The 23,911-nt window shown below is 43.5% G+C and overlaps 1 protein-coding gene across 1 annotated transcript in view; it reads right to left on the bottom strand.

Annotated features, from left to right (window-relative positions):
* Positions 1 to 393: 393 nt before the first annotated feature.
* LOC120995351 (interferon lambda receptor 1-like) overlaps positions 394 to 23,911 on the bottom strand; it is a 65,372-nt gene continuing 41,854 nt past the window's right edge. Inside the window, exons 3-7 of the mRNA XM_040424498.1 lie at positions 12,287 to 12,450; positions 9,702 to 9,856; positions 9,281 to 9,434; positions 5,790 to 5,914; positions 394 to 1,521 (exon numbers count right to left, since the gene is read on the bottom strand). Of these exons, the coding sequence (XP_040280432.1) occupies positions 829 to 1,521; positions 5,790 to 5,914; positions 9,281 to 9,434; positions 9,702 to 9,856; positions 12,287 to 12,450 (1,291 nt within the window). The 3' untranslated portion in view covers positions 394 to 828. The remainder of the gene's footprint in view (positions 1,522 to 5,789; positions 5,915 to 9,280; positions 9,435 to 9,701; positions 9,857 to 12,286; positions 12,451 to 23,911) is intronic.

Below are 23,911 nucleotides of genomic sequence, written 5' to 3'. Positions count from 1 at the left end.
AGCCAAATGCTGGGTCACTTTCTTTAAATTGACCCAGTCAATCTGCCAACATCTTGTATTGAAAAGCTCCAGCTCATAATGATGAGTCCTGAATATTCATGAGCTCCTGACTCTCCCCGCCCACCTGCTGCTAAATGACAGTTTTTTCCATATGAATCAGCAGCAGGTGGGCAGGGGAGTGGCTATAGCTCTGAATTAAAAAAACGCTGGACTCATTGACATCACGCTAGACTCAAATCAGCTCATTAGCATGCGGCATCTTTGTGTTAATATTATGAGGTAACCATCTGTCACACCAGTAAGTGAATACATCTAAGGTACTTTTTAGTAGTTAATGATTGTATATAATTAGTTATATTATAATCAAATATCCACATGACAGGTTCCCTTTAAGTAAACAGCAACTATGCAATCCTGTATGTCTCCATGGTAACAGACAAAAAACAAACCCTGTGTAGTCTGATCATTTATACCCCCTCGCATATTCCTTCTTCCTTCCTTAACCCTTGCTAATTTATTTGGTAGGTTAGCACTAGGTAGGGAATACATGGTTGGAAATATGACCACATGGGAACATTTACACATTTTGTTACCAAGGAAACACATAGGTGTGTGTATTGGACTGTAGACACAAAATAGGATAATTTTAATTAAGATTGTCTACTCATTTTTAATGCTTTGGAACAATAAAATCCTTGTAGAGAAAACAAGAATCCTTCTGTTTTATTATAGGTGGTATACACACACACACACACACACACACTTTATACCATTCATTGCAATATTAGCCCTAATCTTCCATAAATAAATATATTTGTTTCTCCATATTTAATATTTCCTTGACATGCAAGTCCTCAGTGTGTAGCCTGAACTGCAGTCTTTATGTGCGTTTTCATCTTCTGAAGGAAATTTGGAATCAGACTTTTTATAGTCTGTATGGAATGAGTCCAAGTCGTCCTCAGAGTCTGTGCAGTACTGGTTATCAGATTCCCCATCTGAGATGTCCATAGGATCATTATTGCCCCCTATACACAATGTATCAAAGAGCACGTTCCCTAAGGAATTAGAGACTGATGTAGGGAGACTGTCAAACCGGTTGCTCTCAGAAATGGATGTAGAGGGAAACATTTGAACATCTCTTGAGACATCTATATTGATCTCATTAGAACAATCGCTAGTTTGATCATTCTTTGCTTCGAAGAACATGTTTGTGACTGATCCTGATGTATTTGGGCAGGTACAGCCAGATGAAGAGTTGTCACTGCTGGAATTGAACTCCAAGCCTTTAGAAGAAAAGTACAGCTGCCTATGAGGATCTAAAGTTTGCATAGAGGGTCGCACCATGTATCCTTGGCCTTTGGTTGGGTAAATATTGTCCCCATCATCATATATATCAGGAATCTGAAGTTTGGTTGAGAAGTCCTCTTCTGCCATATTACAAATGGTAACTGAATGATATATATTGGGGTCCAGTTCTGGCAAACATGGATTCTTCTGGCAATATTTGTTATTTGAAAAATCCTTTAAAAAAAAGTATAGTAAATTAAAAGCTAAATAAGAATGAAATGCAGGAATATACTTAAGGTTTGATTTAAACTGGAGTTTTCCTGATTACATAAATCTAAGTATTTACTTTATGATGTATTTTGTAGTGTTTGTAGGACTTATTGAGCTAATATACAGGTGTAGTTCCATCCATGCATTGCTTGATGGGGTATCATATTTAGTTGTCATGCTCCATATATATTAGCATAGTGACTCTGTATCAGAAAAACAATATAAAGGTGGGCTGCCAGACTCATTTAACAATATGTGAGCCAGACAACTGGTGCATATTATACCAGAAATCTGAGCTAGGTACCTTGCTGGCGTAGATGGTCTATCTGGTACATAAAACTCCGAAATATGGACTAGAATTATAATTGCTTAACAATTTGGGTGTATTATATGGGGTTTGTTATTATGAATGCTGTAAGAATTGCCACTTCTAATATATTCCCCCAATACAGTTAAAAGGGGTTATCCAGTTCTTTAAAATACTAGATTGGCAGGGGTCCCACTCTCGGGACCCTTGCCGTTTGTCAAACACAGCTCTGTACGATTAGCAGTAGCTGTTCCTGATTTTGCAGGTCAGTCCTATCCACTTGAATGGAATTGAGTTCTTCTTAGTTGTAATACCACACACAGCCATTACTAAGGGTATGTTGTGCCTGATAAACAATAAAGGGGATGTGTGGTTACAGAGAGCTAGACGCCCACTTCCCTAATATTGATAGGCCAACAGGTTTAAAGGGAGTCTGTCACCAGTTTTATGGTGTCCTAACTAAGGGCTCATGCACACACAAACGTATTTTCTTTCCTTGTCTGTTTAGTTTTTTTTGCAGACCGTATGCAGAACCATTCATTTCAATGGGTCTGCATAAAAAACAGAAGTTACTCTGTGTCCATATTATGTCCTATAATTGTCCGCATTACGGACAAGGATAGTCCTGTTATATTAGGGGCCAGCTGTTCCGTTCCGCAAAATACTGCCGTCATCCGTATTTTTTGCGGATCCGTTTTTTGCAGACCACAAAATACATACGGTAGTGTGCATGAGCCCTTAGGGTGACAAGTCTCCTTATCAAGATGCTGGGTCTCCTTTTTTTGGTTGTTCCAGCCATTTTGCCAAAATTGTGTATTTAAAAAGGTCCAGTGCAGAATGAGGAGTCCCAAGTATTCATGAGCTCCTGGCTTTCCTTGCCCACCTGCTGCTGATTCATACAGAAAAAACCTGTCAGTCAGATGCAAGTAGGTGGGGACAGCCAGGAGTTTATGAATATTGGGACTCATTAGCATGGGCTGGAGCTGTTAGGATTTAAAAGTAAGGACAGCAGGTTTCCTTTAGAGAACGGAATAAACCCTATTTTAATCCCTTGAGCCATAATTTTTTTATTTTTCCGTGAACATAGCCATATGAGGGTTTGTTTTTTGTAGCCCAATTTGTACTTTCTAATGGCACTATTTAATATTGCATAAGATGTAGTAGGAAGTTGGAAAAAAAATCCAAATGGGGTGGAACTGGAAAAAAATAAAATTTCATGGGTTTTGTTTTTACAGAATTCCCTATGCGGTAAAACTAACCTGTTACCTTCATTCTCCAGGTCAGTATGATTACAAGGATACCACATTTAGATAGTTTTTCTTAATACTAAGAAAGTAAAACGTTGAAAAAAATATATATTTCTTTTCATTGCCATATTCTGACCGCCATAACTTTTATTTTATAATTGGGTCTATAGATCTACGTGAGGGCTCATTTTTTAATCTGTAGTTTTTATTGATACTATTTTGGCATTTGTATGAGTTTTCAATAATTTTTTAGCGATAAAACTCTAGTTTACCACTGTCATGAAGTACAATGTGTCACGACAAAACAGTCTCAGAATGGCTTGGATCAGAAAAAGCGTTCCAAAGTTATTACCACATAAAGTGACATGTCAGATTTGCAAAAATCGGCCTGGGATTTAAGGTGAAAAGTGGCTTGGTACTGAAGGGGTTAATGTCCAAGATGTTTATTTTTTCATTATTTATTTTTATTTTGGGGAAAGGGGGTGATTAGAATTTTTAGATTTTCTTTTATATTTAATATTTTGTAACTTTTTTTTTTAATATACTTTTTTACCCTAGGTGACAATAGCAAGCAGTTATTAGATTGCCATTTCTATTTTGTAACGGAAATTGATCCATCACTTAATATGGAATATAGTATATTCCAATGCAGTGCTGCTACCTACAGGCTCAGACCTATCATTACAAGGTAACTCTGATCTTAGTCAGAGGAAGCAGTTACCAGCGCTGGAACGCATTGCTCCCTCATTTTCAACACTCAGATGCATTTGAGGGGTTAAAAGGCTGTATGTAACAGTGGAAACCCAGCGGCTATGGCACCTGCTGAGCTTGTGAGCGGGCACTATATTTAAAGTGAAAGCTTTTGCCATCTACTAGAAGATGCGACTTTTTAAATAAAATTGTCGCACAACCCCACACAAAGCAGACTAACAAAACTACACCACCTCAGGAGTGGAGTTTCAGCAAATTTATACCTTAAAAAGGCGAAACCACATAAATTGGTGGGAAAAAAAAAACCAAACGCATAAAAACACATAGCTGATTGCACACATTTCCCCCTGGTCTCTGCGGTTTGAAACAGAAAACCTGAAAATGGCTGGGCAATCTAAAGCTACCTGTACAAGCTCAAGTTTTGATGAGGTTTTCTCATTTTGGGTTCAAAAACTGCATCAGAAAAACTGATCAAAAACTGAATGTGTATGGGCAGCCTAAGGCTAGGGCTACACGGAGACATTTGTTGCGCGACTCCTTGGCGCCGAAAAGTCGCGCAACATTCTTTATAAAAAATGGTGAAGCAAAAAATCTATCCAAGTTGGAAGGATCGCATTCGCAGCATTTCGCAGTGCGACACCATTGACTATTACAAAAAATGTGCGACATGAATATCATGTGACACATGTTGCAATGTAGTTGTACCCTTTTTGTTGCACGACTTATTGTCACACAGCACATGTCGCTGTGTAGCCCTAGCCTAAGGCCTCTTGCACACAACCGTATGTATTTTGTGGTCCAGAAAAAACGGATCCGCAAAAAATTCAGATGACGTCCATGTGCATTCTGTATTTTGCGGAATGGAACAGCTGGCCCATAATAGTACCTTCCGTTTTTTTGTGTGGACCAATTGAAATGAATGTTTCTGTACACGGTCCGCAAAAAAAACGGACACGGAATGAAAATATGTTTGTGAGCAAGAGGCCTAAAGCTGGGGCTATATCTAGATTTTTTGTAGCACTTTTAACATCAAGTGACAGCAGCAGTACACAAGATTGCATACAAGTCAGTTTACTGCTTTGAACTACATCTGGAGCTTAATAGTTAAAATCAATGAAAAGTGCTACAAAAAGTCTAGCTATAGCCCCAGCGTAAAACAATTTATGCAAACCACTTTCTTGAAACGTAAATGGGGCACATTTACTAAAGTGTCGCTGCCTGTTTTCATGAGTAAAAAGCCTGTTTACGATTGTCTTATTTACCAACAGTTTTTGTGCCCGTTTTGACTTTTTGACTGATGAGGATGTGGAGTCTCAGCCCAGGAGGAGCGTGCTTGGGCTCTGCTGGAGGGCAGGCCTGGGCACTGGATGGGGACGTTCCTGAGCACTGTTCAAAGAAAACAACGCCCCTCTGGACAGCTTACTGCCTAATTTGTATATCATACAAAGATGATTTCCGCAGGATAGAAAACAAGAAACGCTGAATAAGGCCTCATGCACACGACCGTTTTTCGGGTCCGCATCCGAGCCGCAGTTTTTGCGACTCGGGTACGGACCCATTCACTTCAATGGGGCCGCAAAAGATGCGGACAGAACTCTGTGTGCTGTCCGCATCCGTTGCTCCGTTCCGAGGCCCCGCAGAAAAAATATAGCATGTCCTATTCTTGTCTGTTTTGCGGACAACAATAGGCATGTCTACAATGGGCCGCAAATTGTGGAAGGCGCATGAGGCCTAAAAGGTATATCAGGGAATGAGGTAGTATGTTCTACATGACAATAGTTTTACTTTATTAGTGATAATCCATGTGACAGATTTCCTTTAAGGTATAATAAATGTGGTGCAAATTGAATACAGACTTTGCCAATACGCCAGTTTTTTGTTTTTCTACAAAAAAGGCAAGCTTAATAAATGTGCCCCAATACATTTTCCATTTTAAATATTACACAGAGAACTCTTGCAGAACTTACCAAAACTTGAGGCATCTTGAAGGTTACTCTTATCTTATACCAGACCAGACAAGTTATAATAGCAATACCACTGCAAATTAGAAAAAGTGCTGGCACAGCAAGTAATACTGTGTGATAGCGCCCATCTAAAAAGAAAAGATGTAATATTTTACATATAAAACATCACACAAACTAATAGCAAGGACAGAAAGGAGAAAAACCTATTAAGACCTCATGCATACAACCGAAAATTTGTATCTGTGTGCTGTTCACTTTTTTGCAGATAGCACCCTGAGCCATTCATGTCCAAGGGGTGTGACACAGTGCAGGGTATGGTCTGGGTAAAGAGGTATTTTTCTCCCAGCGTGTGCTGCTGGGCTGATTTGCAGCCAGGTGGGGTCAAACACCGGACTGGATTTTAAGTGCCGGTTTGGGTTTTGGCAGTACCGAGCTGTCCTTAAAAGACAGCTGGGTTCACAGCAAGGTGTGTGTCGAGGGATCTGAGGCTTGTGCCGTGCTGGAGGCTGAGACCCCCTATTTAGGGGAAACAGGCCCCCTAAAAGCCTGCTATGGACTGCTGGAGGCAGAACTGCCAACAAGGTGATTTTTTGTTATGTGGACTTTCCATTGTGTGTGAACTATCACCAAGACTGCAAAGTGACGTTTTGTTTTTGCTTTATGTGTGAATAAACACAGAAGTTTGATTTAAGAACTGGTAATTTGCCTCTGTACTGCATCCGCACACCCTGTCTACCAGAGCGAATCCCCACAGGGGCCATGCACAAATCTCTATTTTTTTGCAAATACATGTGGCCAAATTATAGATCATGTCCTATTCTTCTCCATAGTGTGGATGAGAATTGCCCTTTCTATTGATGGGATTGAGAAAAATTTGGAATTTGCATTGAAGTTATCCGTATTTTGCAGATCTGTTGTTTGTGGACCGACATACAGACATAGCCTTGTGCGTGATCAGTGATTTCCATCATTGATTATGAACCAAAACCAGGAGTGGATCCTACACAGAAATAAGGTATAATGGAAAAATTTGCACATGTTTTGTGTTTTTCACCCACTTCTGGTTTTGACTTACATTCACTGCTGAAAATCACAGATCCAACACTGACTGTATGAAGGCGACCAAGATGTATGTCTATGTTACAATGAGAATAGAACAATAATTTCACAAACCCTCAAAAAGAGTGGCTGCTATCAATACAGACTCTTCAAAACAAATACAGTTACATCATACATAATATATACTGTAATGTATACATACTAATAGGAAAAAATAAGTAGCACAAAAATTAAAGATAATGATGCATGAAAACACTTGGTGAAGAAAATGATCATGGATGAATAACTTATCACTTTCCCCACCAAGTTTAGAGTGCTGCAGATTTTCTTGTGTATATGTATATATATATATATATAATCAAAAAAGTCTAAAGGTTTTGATCTAGGGCTCATGCACACAAACATATATTCTTTCCGTGTCCTTTTTTTGCGGGTTGGATGCGGAACAATTGTTTTCAATGGGTAAACAAAATACGTTTCTGTATGTCAATTCCGCCAAAAAATAGAACATTTCCTATTGTCTGCATTACAGACAAGGATAGGACTGTTCTATTAGGAACTGACCTATAGAAGTGAATGGGATGGCTTCTTGTAATTACACTGCTCAGCGCTGCTGTTGCGATGGCGAGCAGGTACAAAATGAAGAGAGTGCTGCGCTGACTCGGTGCACGCCTTCTCTTCAAACAGCTGATTGGCGGAGGTGGCGGGCATCAGACTCCCGCCAATCTAATATTGATGAGCTATCCTTAGAACAGGTCATCAATAAAAATAACTAAGTACGAATGAATGATGGGTGTCTGGGCGACTTCACTATAAGATCACTATGCCAGCACTGAGAAGAGGAAGGGAAAAGGGAAGCTACTGAGAGTGAGTGTTACTCCACCACTGAATGCAGGAAAAGGTGGATCAGAAAGATAAACAGCAGGGGGGCGCTACCAGAGAGGGGAAAGTAATATATATGAAAAAAAACTAGCAAAGCTTTCATTGCATGTATATTGCAATGACACTTCATACAATATGTCCTATTCACTGCATAGGAATACTCTACTTTGTCATAGAAAAACCTATTGAATCAGATCATTAAATAGGTTATCCCACAAATGTATAACTCTTTAACTCACTTTTATGCTTATTGGGGGTAATGTATAAAGACCGGTCTTTGCTTCCCCTTTGCACTGGCAGAACCCCTGATGGAGTAGTTTTCCGCCCAAATTTACGCCTGTTTTCATTCAAAAATGACCCCCATTTTTTCCTCCTGGTTGTGCAGGAAGCATTGCAATGAACTCTTGTCAACCCATTCCTCCCCTGCATAGAAATAGTCCCTAACATATAGCCCCAGACCCCAGAGATTCATATGATATGTAATGCCCCCACTATTTCTTTCTCCACTGTCTAGAGAGAGGAATTTGGCCTATAGCAACCAATCAGATGGCAACTAGGGGTGACTAAGCCAGTTTTCCTTTACACCAGTTTTTGTAAATCTCCCCATTATGTCTGCGTCTGTTTTTAGTCTAAAAAATGCTATTTTAGACAGTCTTATTTTTTTCAGTCACATTTACTACTGAAATTGATCCTGTTTTGAAGGCTTTTGTGCCTTGTTTGTCTATTTTGAGTTTTTAGACTAATTCAGAAGTTTTCTAACTTTTGTGACTTTTTTCCAATCTGTTTATGCACTGTAGGTGCGCCATTTTTTGCATCTGAATTTGTCCCAAAAACAGTCTCATTTCTACTTCACTCCAGGACCTTTTTTGCATTAAAAGTCGCACTTGCCAGGAGACGTACAACTTTTTTCCGCAACCTTTTTCATGTGCAAATAAATAAGAGCAGTCTAAGGCCTCGTTCACACTTGTTTGGTCAGTGATTTCCATCAGTGATTTGTTAGCCAAAATCAGAAGTGAAGCCTACACAGAGATAAGGTATAATGGAAAGATCTGAACCTGTTCTGTGATTTTTGACCGGCACCTGGTTTTGGCTCTCAAATCCCTTACCGAACACTGAAGTGTGAACGAGGCCTAAGTGAAAATGAACCTAACTGAAAAACAACCACCAGAGGTCAGACTAATAAAAATACGCCATCAACAGCTGTGCGACTTTAAAAAAAATACTTGGCAAAAGAGAGACAACCGAATGAAATACGTCTGTCTAATTTTATGGGCAAAAACAGACGAGCTTGATAAATGTGCCCCAATGTATTTCAATGGTGTCACAATGCGGCATGCTGCAACTGCGATGTACTATTTCACCCTGCACAATCCAGCTTGGTACAAGTTGTCATAGTGCCAAAGTAGGGGTTTTAGGTATATGTGGTGACATACATATAATAAATCCGGCGTATGGGATGTACACCGCTTTTGGGTGCCAGAAGTCAATTTTCTTTTAAAAATAATCTGATGTACTTCATTCACTGCTCTCGGCACTTTATTTTATTTTTTTACCTTTTTGGGTGAAATTGAGGCAAATTGGACAAGAGAACTTGCTCCTTTTAACATTAAAAGTCGTAAGTATTGTTTTGGCAGTAACACAATATTCTCCATTGTATCCAAGAGTTTTGATTGTGATTGAAGGCCCATCCAGTTCTTGTTCTATGACCTAATAAGAAAGAGCATATGAAAAAGAAGAAAATCCATTCAATGTTCAAAAGGCAATTCTGCCTACATATAAAGGTACATGATTTGCACCAACAGCTATTTCACAATGTGAAGTGGAGTTGTTAAATTCTGGCATCTTGTTACTCCGTTAAATCCGCTTGTAGCTATGAGATTTTTACATTTAGTTATCTCTTAGAGCTGTTACAATTATGGTCAATCCTCACATTAATGTTTCTGTATTCAGTGTGCTGAAATGTAGTATTTATACCTCATTTGTATTGTATTTATTCTGGATCATCACGAAATATGTCAAAGTCCTATAAAAGATGTATGGTCGTACACAAATTGGCATCTGTGTAGAGGCATTAACAGTTATAGAGTCATCTCCTTGAGTTACAGTTAGATTTGGAGGGTCCGGGTCCACTGCAAAGATAACAAAGTATGCATTACATTCCATTACACATCCATTGAATATAACCTGTGCAAAGCCCAACATGCTTAAAGGTGTTGTCTGAACGTACATACTGATGACCTATGCTCAGGATAGGTCATCAATATCTGATTGTTGGGTCCAACTCCCAGCACCTCTATGGTCAGCTTTTGGAAGGGGCTGTGGTTCTCGAGCATGCACTGCGGTCTCTTTTTCAGCTGGTGACATCATGTTCATCAGTCACATGGTCTTTCTGCAGCTCAGTCTCATTCAAGTTAAAAAGAATTGAGTTGCAATACCCTATACAATGCATGGTGCTGTGCTTTGTTTACTATAAAGAGGCTGCAGTGCTTGTCTGAGCGCAGTGCTGACTTCAAACAGCTGATTGGTGGGGGTAATGGGAGTCAGACCCCACCAATTTGATACTCATGACCTATCTTGAGGATGTCATCAATAAGTTCTGTATACCATTAAACTAAGGAACTCAAATGCTAAAAGTAAATGCTTTTGACAGTGATGGCAACTTTATGGATATATAGTTGGCCACTAGGGGCAGATAGGAGCAATTTGCATGTCTTTGCCTACTGTCTCATAATGAGCTGTCATCAGGTCTTAGTGATACAAAAGAGATGAAGGGGAGTTACTAGATTGCAATGATATGTGTCATTCCTGCCTTCCGTAGGTAGGTTTGGTAGTGGGATTTACCAGTCCACACCATTAAGGTTGATTTACAAGTGCAGATTATTGGCCAGATGTGCCCATCTAAAGGTGTTGGCGATCACCCAACGAATGAGTGAAACACTCTTCATCGGGAGATCATGTAGTTTGTGGAGGCACCTAAATTATAGTTCCTGGGCAGCAGACCGTGCTATCAAAATCTGCTGCCCATAAACAAAGCAGCTGTATGAGGACGAGTGATCGCAATAGCGATACTTTTTCCTCATACTGTGGAGGTGATAGCTGCATGTAAATGCAGCGGTCTACTCCACTGAACGAGCAGCCGACTGTCCCAACAATCTGCTGCTGGTCGGCGTGTGTAAATGCACCTTTACTCCAGCACGGCTATTTTCCCTGGCCTGAGGAGATCCCAGGTAGAGCTACTCGGATTGTTGCTGGGGAATAAATAGAGGCCTCAGAGCTTCAGTCGGGGTCAGAGCATGGTGGCTGTTAGACCGTGTCGCTATGCAAAGTCATATCCCTCCTGACATGCTGAAAGCATAGGTGAGAGAGAAGTTCCCTGTATAGTTAGCGCTCAGATAGGCAGGTGTTCATTTCATGTTTTGTGTTATGCTTTTTGTGCTCTGGCTTCACCCAAGTGATGTTTAAATTGGATGCCTTGTATTGTGTTGCACTGGATGAAAACTAAAGCACCCCCGAAGTCTGAGAATCTGTCATTGCCAACCAACTGCAAATACTCAGATTGCTACAATGTATATATGAGATTAATGGCCTTACGGCCAATGGTAGTGGTAGTCTTTGTAGTTGTAAAATAGTAGTGATGACTAGCAACAGGGGCAATATTCAAAATTCGCGATATTTCACGAATATTTGGTAGAATATTCGTAATATATTCGAGAATTTGCAAATTTGAAATTTAATTTCTTGATCGCGAAAAATCAGCAATGTAATATTCGTGTAATGCGCTCGAAATACAGGGGTGGGTCACTATAGCTACATTTTTCAAGCTGCTAGAAGTTTCCCGAGACTTGAACATGGTTTGCACGGCAGAACATTACAATAGCTTTATATGCAGATAGAGTGCTTCAATATATTTGCGATTGCAAAATCGGCACCAATGATGCAAATATTTTGGCGCAATTCGTGCAACTTCACATTTTAATAGGTCTGACTACTTATTAGTGATTCGTGCACTAAGTATTGTTATGAACTTGTGACATCACAGCACTATGTCTGTAGCATGTATGTATGGACAGCAGAACCTATCAGCTCCACTATATCAGGATATAACATTAATAGTTTATATATATATATATATATATATATATATATATTAATTATGACACAGGAAAGCAGAGAGCACAGCAATAGCACTGCTGTCTCTCTATCAGATCTGCAAAATACTGCATACAAGGGCTGCTGGGGAGGTTCTTATATAGTAAGGGGTAGGCAACTTTCCTATTGGTTGCTAGGGGTGTTGCTAAGCTCAGACAAAGATATTGCAGCCTTCTCATTGGCTCACAAGCAAGAAGGGAGGTTACTGTTGGAAAAAAAAATCTAGAATATTCGAAATTACGAAATATATATCACTATATTCTAAATATTCTCGAAGTGCTGATATTCGCGAATGATATTCGCTATTCGAATATTCGAGCCCAACACTAGTAATGAGTAGTAGTAGTGTCCTAAATGAATATACTGTATGTAAACATATGGAAATAGTGGATAACTGAATTATTACATACCTGTAAACATGTATTCTATATTTTGAATTTGAACCCATGGAGATCTGGCAGGAGAAACAGTTCGCACCTGTACTGTGTGGTTCCAGTCCCAAAATTTCATAAGGATACAGCTAAAGTCACACTCTGTAATGGAGATATTTTCACATGCAGGGACTGGTGTCCATCTTAAGAATGAAACAAATGAGTGTTTAATCAGATTTAATTTTAAAAAAGTTGAATAACCGATATGGGTTATGGAAGTAACAGAGCCCATTTATAAACATATAGCAGAAAATCAAGCACACATCGTTAACACATTTATAGGGTTTGGCATATTAGCACATTTACAATGCAAATTTGATTTAGAAATTATTTGTTACTAATCTCATTCAGTTCCAGCGGCGTTTACATCAATGCTGCAGAGGAACCAGACATCGACTGTCATATTACTGTACAACCAGATGCCACTACTTCTGTCCCGCTCTTCTGGACATGCAGGTCTTCTCCTTTGTGCCACAAGCAGTGTTGGGTGCCAGGGCAACTAGTGCTCTCAAATGACATTAGGACTGGAGGCCTAATTAAAAATGACTGTAGACTACACTCGTCAACTGAAGATTAAGGTACATCCTTGCATGTTTATTGTTCCAGCTTATTATAAAGACTTTCTTTCTGACTTTAATCATGACCCTTGCCTCGACCTTGGCCTGGTTCTAGTATCTTTCTTCGGTCTTGTCACCTCCTTCCTTCTGGTATAGACTCCTGTTTCCTGATTTCGGTTCCATCTCATCTTCTGCCTTGTTGCATTTTCATCGATTACTATTGGCTACACTCCTTCGATACAAAATGCATCTATCAAACAGTCAGGTGAGAAGAATGGTGAGATTCCTTATACTCTACACCTCAGTCTAGCCAGCGCTAAGCTGCTTGAGCTTAGAGATTCACTACTCTTGTGATAAACATAAAACTTGATTACAGAAGCACATGACAAACAGGATTTTTTTTTTAGATGAAGTGGTTAGTTTCTTATATTTTGCAACATTTCTTACTGATAGGCATAGTAAATTTATATCTGTTTTGAACATTTATTCAACAGCTTTGTGCATTGCTGCATCTGATCTATTATCCCTCTGGAGGACGCACCATGTCCATACATTACATTGTCAGCCAAACAGTGTCAATATCAACTTTGTCATTTTTTGTTTCCCCTGCAGGAGAACTAAATGCTATCCTACAGCAGTCGTTTCAGATTACAGTTAATTCTGGCGGTGCCATCAATGGCATTGTCCAAAGTAGAGAGCCATTTAAGGTTTATGGCCCAAATTTACTAATTTTAAAGATAGTGTAAGCTTAGACCGGCTGCCTAGACCTGCACCAGATTTATCACAGGGGCTCAGGCTGAATGATAAATGTGGTGCAGGGATAGTCACTTTTCTCTGACTTTATACCAACTATTAATTGGCTTACTTTAAGGGCTTGTTTACATCACCGTTATGTATTCCGTTATAACCATGTTATAACGGAAATCATAACGGAAAATAACAGAATCCATAAGACGGAAGTCAAAACTAAAACCTTTAGAGGCATTCGTTTTGATCCGTCATAATAGAATTATATGCGCAAGCATAACGATCTGTCTGGTTTCCGTTATGCTGGACGGAAATTTCGACAGAACTTGGGAATAATAGGAAACTAAGTAATAACTAACAAAAAGCAACTGCAAAATGCAGTGCCTCAGAATAGGGTACTTGCAAAATCATTTCTTGGTATTTAAATGTTTTTTAATGTTCTAATATATTGTACTGTCCAGTATAGTTTTGTATGGATAAGTCATGATTAACAATCCAGACTCTCCCCTTGTAGGAAGCTAGGTGATGGACTTAGGGCCACCACTAATTCAGTCAGGGTGTTTCTAATGCTAGCTGATGAAGTGAGAGGCGCTACATGTAATCACTCCTTGGAGTTTTGCATCAAGAAAGCCATCTCTTCCTTACAGTACTCCAGAAAGAGAGAGAGAAAATTAACCAGGAAGATCCAGAATCTGTTGGGCTGAGCACTGGGGTCAGTCAGAAAAGGATTTCCTGTTTAAGGCTGATAATAATTTACTGCATTGAGAGGGACATTGCTAATACAGCCTTCCACACTGTGAAATGTTCCTGGCCAGGCATATTCTAAACCTGTACCCCTCAGCTGGGAATTGCAGACAAGTATGCGCAAATCTTTTTGCCAGCCTTAGATTCTGCAGGCAGGGAGGCTTTGGAGAGATAGACAGAAGAAGTACTACAACTCCATCCTTGCTAATATCCATACATCACTATCTGGGAAGAGTGCATTGTGAATCGTTTGGAACTGTGATACTGTTGGATGTACTACCACTCCCATTCTGCACTTTAGTAAAAAGACACTTGTCTGTTTTCTACAACTGGGCTGGTTACTGACTCCAGCACCACTCGCTGGCCACAGCACTTACATCTCCTGCTTTCCACTTTTAACACTAAGGGTACCCCAACTACCATCATCAGTACATAAGGAGACGTGGCGGAGGCCGTAGGAGGGCAACAACCCAGCAGCAGGACCGCTACCTCCGCCTTTGTGCAAGGAGGAGCACTGCCAGAGCCCTGCAAAATGACCTCCAGCAGGCCACAAATGTGCATGTGTCTGCTCAAACGGTCAGAAACAGACTCCATGAGGGTGATATGAGGGCCCAATGTCCACAGGTGGGGGTTATGCTTACAGCCCAACACCGTGCAGGACGTTTGGCATTTGCCAGAGAACACCAAGATTGGCAAACTCGCCACTGGCGCCCTGTGCTCTTCAAAGATGAAAGCAGGTTCACACTGAGCACATGTGACAGACGTGACAGAGTCTGGAGACGCCGTGGAGAACGTTCTGCTGCCTGCAACATCCTCCAGCATGACCGGTTTGGCATTGGGTCAGTAATGGTGTGGGGTGGCATTTCTTTGGCGGGCCGCACAGCCCTCCATGTGCTCGCCAGAGGTAGCCTGACTGCAATTAGGTACCGAGATGAGATCCTCAGACCCCTTGTGAGACCATATGCTGGTGTGGTTGGCCCTGGGTTCCTCCTAATGCAAGACAATGCTAGACCTCATGTGGCTGGAGTGTGTCAGCAGTTCCTGCAAGACGAAGGCATTGATGCTATGGACTGGCCCGCCCGTTCCCCAGACCTGAATCCAATTGAGCACATCTGGGACATCATGTCTTGCTCTATCCACCAATATCACGTTGCACCACAGACTGTCCAGGAGTTGGCAGATGCTTTAGTCCAGGTCTGGGAGGAGATCCCTCAGGAGACCGTCTGCCACCTCATCAGGAGCATGCACAGGCGTTGTAGGGAGGTCATGCAGGCACGTGGAGGCCACACACACTACTGAGCCTCATTTTGACTTGTTTTAAGGACATTACATCAAAGTTGGATCAGACTGTAGTGTGTTTTTCCACTTTAACTTTGAGTGTGACTCCAAATCCAGACCTCCATGGGTTGAAAAATTTTATTTCCATTTTTTTATTTTTGTGTGATTTTGTTGTCAGCACATTCAACTATGTAAAGAACAAAGTATTTCAGAAGAATATTTAATGAACTCAGATCAAGGATGTGATATTTTTGTGTTCCCTTTATTTTTTTGAGCAGTGTATATTGTACAAAAAACACAACATGAGGACTGGTTCCAGACAACCTCTTGAAGTCCTATGAATTGAAGAAATAGGAAGTGGCAAATCACTACATCATTATTCACAAACACAAGGAAAAATAACTGAGAAATCTGTATTATGAGCCGCACATACAACTGCTATGAGACGATGGGGCTTTACATGTATGTATGCCCCTTATCACAAGGTTTATGAACTGACAAATATGACAATTGGCTGTTCACAAGATATAAAAGTATACAAGTATGAACTAAATATAGAGTTGAGCGAACACCTGGATGTTAGGGTTCGAGAAGTTCGGCCGAACTTCCCGGAAATGTTCGGGTTCGGGATCCGAACCCGATCCGAACTTCGTCCCGAACCCCATTGAAGTCAATGGGGACCCGAACTTTTCGGCACTAAAAAGGCTGTAAAACAGCCCAGGAAAGAGCTAGAGGGCTGCAAAAGGCAGCAACATGTAGGTAAATCCCCTGCAAACAAATGTGGATAGGGAAATGAATTAAAAAAAATAAATAAAAAATAAAAATGACCCAATATCAATTGGACAGAGGTCCCATAGCAGAGAATCTGGTTTCACGTCAGCAGAGAATCAGTCTCTTCATGCCATAGCAAAGAATCTGGCTTCATGTCAGCACAGAATCAGTCTCTTCATGCCATAGCAGAGAATCTGGCTTCATGTCAGCACAGAATCTGTCTTCATGTCATAGCAGAGAATCAGGCTTCACGTCACCCACCACTGGAACAGGCCACTGTCACACATTTAGGCCCAGGCACCCAGTCAGAGGAGAGAGGTCCCGTAACAGAGAATCTGGCCTTATGTCAACACAGAATCTGTCTTCATGTCATAGCAGAGAATCAGGCTTCACGTCACCCACCACTGGAATAGGCCACTGTCACACATTTAGGCCCAGGCACCCAGGCAGAGGAGAGAGGTCCCGTAACAGAGAATCTGGCCTTATGTCAGCACAGAATCTGTCTTCATGTCATAGCAGAGAATCAGGCTTCATGTCACCCACCACTCGAACAAGCCACTGTCACATATTTAGACCCAGGCAGAGGAGAGAGGTCCCGTAACAGAGAATCTGGCCTTATGTCAGCGCAGAATCTGTATTCATGTCATAGCAGAGAATCAGGCTTCACGTCACCCACCACTGGAACAGGCCACTGTCACACATTTAGGCCCAGGTACCCAGGCAGAGGAGAGAGGTCCCGTAACAGAGAATCTGGCCTTATGTCAGCGCAGAATTTGTATTCATGTCATAGCAGAGAATCAGGCTTCACGTCACCCACCACTGGAACAGGCCACTGTCACACATTTAGGCCCCGGCACCCAGACAGAGGAGAGCGGTCCCGTAACAGAGAATCTGGCCTTATGTCAGCGCAGAATCTGTATTCATGTCATAGCAGAGAATCAGGCTTCACGTCACCCACCACTGGAACAGGCCACTGTCACACATTTAGGCCCAGGTACCCAGGCAGAGGAGAGAGGTCCCATAACAGAGAATCTGGCCTGATGTCAGCGCAGAATCTGTCTTCATGTCATAGCAGAGAATCAGGCTTCACGTCACCCACCACTGGAACAGGCCACTGTCACACATTTAGGCCCAGGCACCCAGGCAGAGGAGAGAGGTCCCGTAACAGAGAATCTGGCCTGATGTCAGCACAGAATCTGTCTTCATGTCATAGCAGAGAATCAGGCTTCACGTCACCCGCCACTGGAACAGGCCACTGTCACATATTTAGGCCCAGGCACCCAGGCAGAGGAGAGAGGTCGCGTAACAGAGAATCTGGCTTCATGTCAGCACAGAATAAGTCTTCATGTCATAGCAGAGAATCAGGCTTCACGTCACCCACCACTGGAACAGGCCACTGTCACACATTTAGGCCCCGACACCCAGACAGAGGAGAGGTTCATTCAACTTTGGGTTGCCCCGCAATATAATGGTAAAATGAAATTAAAAATAGTATTGAATGAGGAAGTGCCCTGGAGTAGAATAATATATTGTTAAGGGGAGGTAGTTAATATCTAATCTGCACAAGGGATGGACAGGTCCTGTGGGATCCATGCCTGGTTCATTTTTATGAACGTCAGCTTGTCCACATTGGCTGTAGACAGGCGGCTGCGTTTGTCTGTAATGACGCCCCCTGCCGTGCTGAATACACGTTCAGACAAAACGCTGGCCGCCGGGCAGGCCAGCACCTCCAAGGCATAAAAGGCGAGTTCTGGCCACGTGGACAATTTGGAGACCCAGAAGATGAATGGGGCCGAACCATCAGTCAGTACGTGGAGGGGTGTGCACAGGTACTGTTCCACCATGTTAGTGAAATGTTGCCTCCTGCTAACACGTTCCGTATCAGGTGGTGGTGCACTTAGCTGTGGCGTGGTGACAAAACTTTTCCACATCTCTGCCATGCTAACCCTGCCCTCAGAGGAGCTGGCCGTGACACAGCTGCGTTGGCGACCTCTTGCTCCTCCTCTGCCTTCGCCTTGGGCTTCCACTTGTTCCCCTGTGACATTTGGGAATGCTCTCAGTAGCGCGTCTACCAACGTGCGTTTGTACTCGCGCATCTTCCTATCACGCTCCAGTGTAGGAAGTAAGGTGGGCCCATTGTCTTTGTACCGGGGATCCAGCAAGGTGGCAACCCAGTAGTCCGCACACGTTAAAATGTGGGCAACTCTGCTGTCGTTGCGCAGGCACTGCAGCATGTAGTCGCTCATGTGTGCCAGGCTGCCCAGAGGTAAGGACAAGCTGTCCTCTGTGGGAGGCGTATCGTCATCGTCCTGTGTTTCCCCCCAGCCACGCACCAGTGATGGGCCCGAGCTGCTTTGGGTGCCACCCCGCTGTGAACATGCTTCATCCTCATCCTCCTCCACCTCCTCCTCATCCTCGTCCTCCTCGTCCTCCAGTAGTGGGCCCTGTCTGGCCACATTTGTACCTGGCCTCTGGTGTTGCAAAAAACCTCCCTCTGAGTCACTTTGAAGAGACTGGCCTGAAAGTGCTAAAAATGACCCCTCTTCCTCCTCTTCCTCCTGGGCCACCTCCTCTTCCATCATCGCCCTAAGTGTTTTCTCAAGGAGACATAGAAGTGGTATTGTAACGCTGATAACGGCGTCATCGCCACTGGCCATGTTGGTGGAGTACTCGGAACAGCGCAACAGGGCACACAGGTCTCGCATGGAGGCCCAGTCATTGGTGGTGAAGTGTGTCTGATCCGCAGTGCGACTGACCCGTGCGTGCTGCAGCTGAAACTCCACTATGGCCTGCTGCTGCTCGCACAGTCTGTCCAGCATATGCAAGGTGGAGTTCCACCTGGTGGGTACGTCGCATATGAGGCGGTGAGCGGGAAGGCCGAAGTTACGCTGTAGCGCAGACAGGCGAGCAGCGGCAGGGTGTGAACGCCGGAAGCGCGAACAGACGGCCCGCACTTTATGCAGCAGCTCTGACATGTCGGGGTAGTTGCGAATGAACTTCTGCACCACCAAATTCAGCACATGCGCCAGGCAAGGGATGTGCGTCAAACCGGCTAGTCCCAGAGCTGCAACGAGATTTCGCCCATTATCGCACACCACCAGGCCGGGCTTGAGGCTCACCGGCAGCAACCACTCATCGGTCTGTTGTTCTATACCCCGCCACAACTCCTGTGCGGTGTGGGGCCTGTCCCCCAAACATATGAGTTTCAGAATGGCCTGCTGACGTTTACCCCGGGCTGTGCTGAAGTTGGTGGTGAAGGTGTGTGGCTGACTGGATGAGCAGGTGGAAGAAGAGGAGGAGGAAGCTGAGTAGGAGGAGGAGGAGACAGGAGGCAAAGAATATTGCCCTGCGATCCTTGGCGGCGGAAGGACGTTAATGCCTCGCTTCAGGCTCTGATGGCACAGCGTGCAAACCACTCGGGTCTTGTCGTCAGCACATTGTTTGAAGAAGTGCCATGCCAGGGAACTCCTTGAAGCTGCCTTTGGGGTGCTCGGTCCCAGATGGCGGCGGTCAGTAGCAGGCGAAGTCTCTTGGCGGCGGGTGTTCTGATTTTGCCCACTGCTCCCTCTTTAGCTACGCTGTTGGCTCGGTCTCACCACTGCCTCTTCCTCCGAACTGTGAAAGTCAGTGGCACGACCTTCATTCCATGTGGGGTCTAGGACCTCATCGTCCCCTGCATCGTCTTCCACCCAGTCTTGACCCCTGACCTCCTGTTCAGTCTGCACACTGCAGAAAGACGCAGCAGTTGGCACCTGTGTTTCGTCATCATCAGAGACGTGCTGAGGTGGTATTCCCATGTCCTCATCATCAGGAAAAATAAGTGGTTGTGCGTTAGTGCATTCTATCTCTTCCACCCGTGGGGAAGGGCTAGGTGGATGCCCTTGGGAAACCCTGGCAGCAGAGTCTTCAAACAGCATAAGAGACTGCTGCATAACTTGAGGCTCAGACAGTTTCCCTGATATGCATGGGGGTGATGTGACAGACCGATGGGCTTGGTTTTCATGCGCCATCTGTGCGCTTTCTGCAGAAGACTGGGTGGGAGATAATGTGAACGTGCTGGATCCACTGTCGGCCACCCAATTGACTAATGCCTGCACCTGCTCAGGCCTTACCATCCTTAGAACGGCATTGGGCCCCACCAAATATCGCTGTAAATTCTGCTGGCTACTGGGACCTGAGGTAGTTGGTTCACTAGGACGTGTGGCTGTGGCAGAACGGCCACGTCCTCTCCCAGCACCAGAGGGTACACTAACACCACCACGACCATGTCCACGTCCGCGTCCCTTATTAGATGTTTTCCTCATTGTTCCCGTTCACAACAATTTTGAGAATGGCAAATTTGGGAATGCTTTTTCAACCCAGAACAAAAAGTCTGCTTTTACGGTCACTACAAATAACTTGACCAGCTAAAACTGTGCAGATTTGGTTGAATAGAGATGTGAGACCTGTTTTTTTTTGCGCTGTGCGACAGTTATAGGTTTAATCACAGAATGACACTTCTATCAGCACGCTAGCGTGTGTCTTAGGTTTTTCTGAATCACACTATCAATACCTTCAATGTAAGATTTTCTTTTTGGGATAGATTTCAAGTAGGCCTCAAATACCACAAACTAGTTATTTTCAGAATGGCAAATTTGGGAATGCTTTTTCAACCCAGAACAAAAAGTCTGCTTTTACGGTCACTACAAATAACTTGACCAGCTAAAACTGTGCAGATTTGGTTGAATAGAGATGTGAGACCTGTTTTTTTTTGCGCTGTGTGACAGTTATAGGTTTAATCACAGAATGACACTTCTATCAGCACGCTAGCGTGTGTCTTAGGTTTTTCTGAATCACACTATCAATACCTTCAATGTAAGATTTTCTTTTTGGGATAGATTTCAAGTAGGCCTCAAATACCACAAACTAGTTATTTTCAGAATGGCAAATTTGGGAATGCTTTTTCAACCCAGAACAAAAAGTCTGCTTTTACGGTCACTACAAATAACTTGACCAGCTAAAACTGTGCAGATTTGGTTGAATAGAAATGTCAGGTCTATTTTTTAGGCGCTGGGTGACAGGCTCAACTTGCCCCTGATGTAATATATGGCCAAAAAATAACCACACTGTTGATGGTTAAATGCACTTGGGTGACACAGGCTCAGCCTGCACCAGATGTAGTATACGGCCAAAAAATAACCAGACTGTTGATGGTTAAATGCACTTCTTTGACACAGGCTCAGCCTGCAGCTAATGTAGTATATGGCCAAAAAATAACCAGATTGTTGATGGTTAAATGCACTTCGGTGACACAGGCTCAGCCTGCAGCTGATGTAGGATATAGCACAAAATAACCACACTATCGATGGTTAAATACACTTGGTGATAGCTCGTGCTGGCGCACCACAAGTCACAAAATGGCCGCCGATCACCCCAGAAAAAAAGTGATCTAAAAACGCTCTGGGCAGCCTCAAAAAAGTGAGCAAGTCAATAATAGCACTTCAATGATCCACAGCTGCAGATCGATCACAGAATGAAGTCTTTTGGAGGAGTTAATCTGCCTAATCTCGCCCTAACGTCGCAGCTGCAACCTCTCCCTATACTGATCATAGCAGAGTGACGTGCGGCGCTACGTGACTCCAGCTTAAATAGAGGCTGGGTCACATGGTGCACTGGCCAATCACAGCCATGCCAATAGTAGGCATGGCTGTGATGGCCTCTTGGGCCAAGTAGTATGACGCTTGTTGATTGGCTGCTTTGCAGCCTTTCAAAAAGCGCCAAGAAAGCGCCGAACACCGAACCCGGACTTTTACGAAAATGTTCGGGTCCGTGTCACGGACACCCCAAAATTCGGTACGAACCCGAGCTATACAGTTCGGGTTCGCTCATCCCTAACTAAATACCTTTTACTTGAAAAAATATATTGGTATTAGATATAAGAATTTTAAGCATCTCTGAAACCATTTTCCATTCTTTGCATCTCTGTAATGGTACTGTAGGGAATGACCTATTTACTAATTGTGCTTAGGGCTGGGCAATCTGGCCTAAAATCTATATCTCGATATAATTTGAAGCATGTGGGATCTAACCATATATCGCAATATATTATTTTCTTCTGTATGTATACAAATTACATGGCTATCATCATCCATGTCCCCCAGCCAGCACCATCAGCCCCATGCGATTGCCATCATCATGTGCCCCAGCCAGCGCCATCAGCCACATCATCCATGTCCCCCAGCCAGCGCCACCAGCCCTGTGCCATTGTTACCATCATGTCCTATAGCCAGCGCCATCATCCCCATGCTATTGCCACCATCATCATGTCCCCCAGCCAGCGCCATCAGCCCCATGCCATAGCCATCCACCCCCCCCTCTTTGCTGCAGGGTGCGCGGCTGGCTGATGTAGTCTACAGGAGACGGACTGCGTCTTTTTCCCAGCATGCACTGGGAGGGACCTGACGTCACACACGGCGTCAGCCAACGCGCTGAACATGTGTGCACGCAAGGCCCTGGCCAGTGCAGGCCACAGAGTGGTGAGTGAGAAGCTTCTTCAATTCACTACCGCTCCGTGGTCATCTATCGCAATAGGACGATATAGCTAAAATCTATATCGTCGCCCCCGATTTTTTTGGGCGATAATATCGTTTATCGCCCACCCCTAATTGTGCTTCCACAGACAGGCTTTGTCAAGCCATTGTGGTTACCAAAATCTTTAGAACTCCTATGACTTCACCCTTTAAAGCAAACCTGTCACCATGAAAATGCACTGCAATTCAGTCAGCATATTGCAGGAGGAGTTGAGCAGATTCATATATAAGTTTGTATAGGGAAGGCTGACAATCACTGATAAGTCCACCTCCTTGACTCCAAAACCCAGAATGAGCAGGAATTTAAATGAAAACTGTTTTACTCACACATTTGGAGCACCTTCTTCCCTTCTACTGCCTAGAAAATAGTCCCCCACGTATAGCCTCTGAGATACACATGGTATGTAATGCCTCCACACAGGGGCGTAGATAGAAATGCATGGGCCCCATAGCAAAAAAAAAAAGGTGGCCCCCCACATATCTTTCGGGCCTCCCACCACCCCTTCCAGAGCTTCCACCCAAACACCCATCCTAGTTCTCCCACCGCTCAATGGGGACGGAGCAGCGGTCCAGCGAAATAGCGGCAGGATGGATCCGACAGGCTGAACAGCCTGCCGGATCCGTTCTGCCACAAGTGTAAAAGTACCCTTAGTCTGTCATATAAGGGGGGGAAGAAACCCCAGAACTAGAGTGTGCCCCCCAAAAGAAGGAAGGGGCGCCCTCCTTATCACTGCTGGCATCTCTTTTTAACTTCAGATCATCAGACTCTCACTTACTGATTACAGCACACACCCCTGTAGTGTCCACCATCAGACAGGGGAGGGAAGAAAACAAACCCCAGAACTAGAGTGTCAGTGTGTCCCCCAAGTTGGGGGCACACTCTAGTTCTGGGGTTTCTTCCCTCCCATGTCTGATGGTGGACACTATAGGGGTGTGTG

The sequence above is a fragment of the Bufo bufo genome, chromosome 3 (assembly GCF_905171765.1).
Source record: "Bufo bufo chromosome 3, aBufBuf1.1, whole genome shotgun sequence".
In the NCBI taxonomy this organism is placed as follows: domain Eukaryota; kingdom Metazoa; phylum Chordata; class Amphibia; order Anura; family Bufonidae; genus Bufo; species Bufo bufo.
The sequence above is the reverse complement of the archived record's forward strand: the minus strand, read 5'-3'. Positions and strand labels throughout refer to the sequence as shown.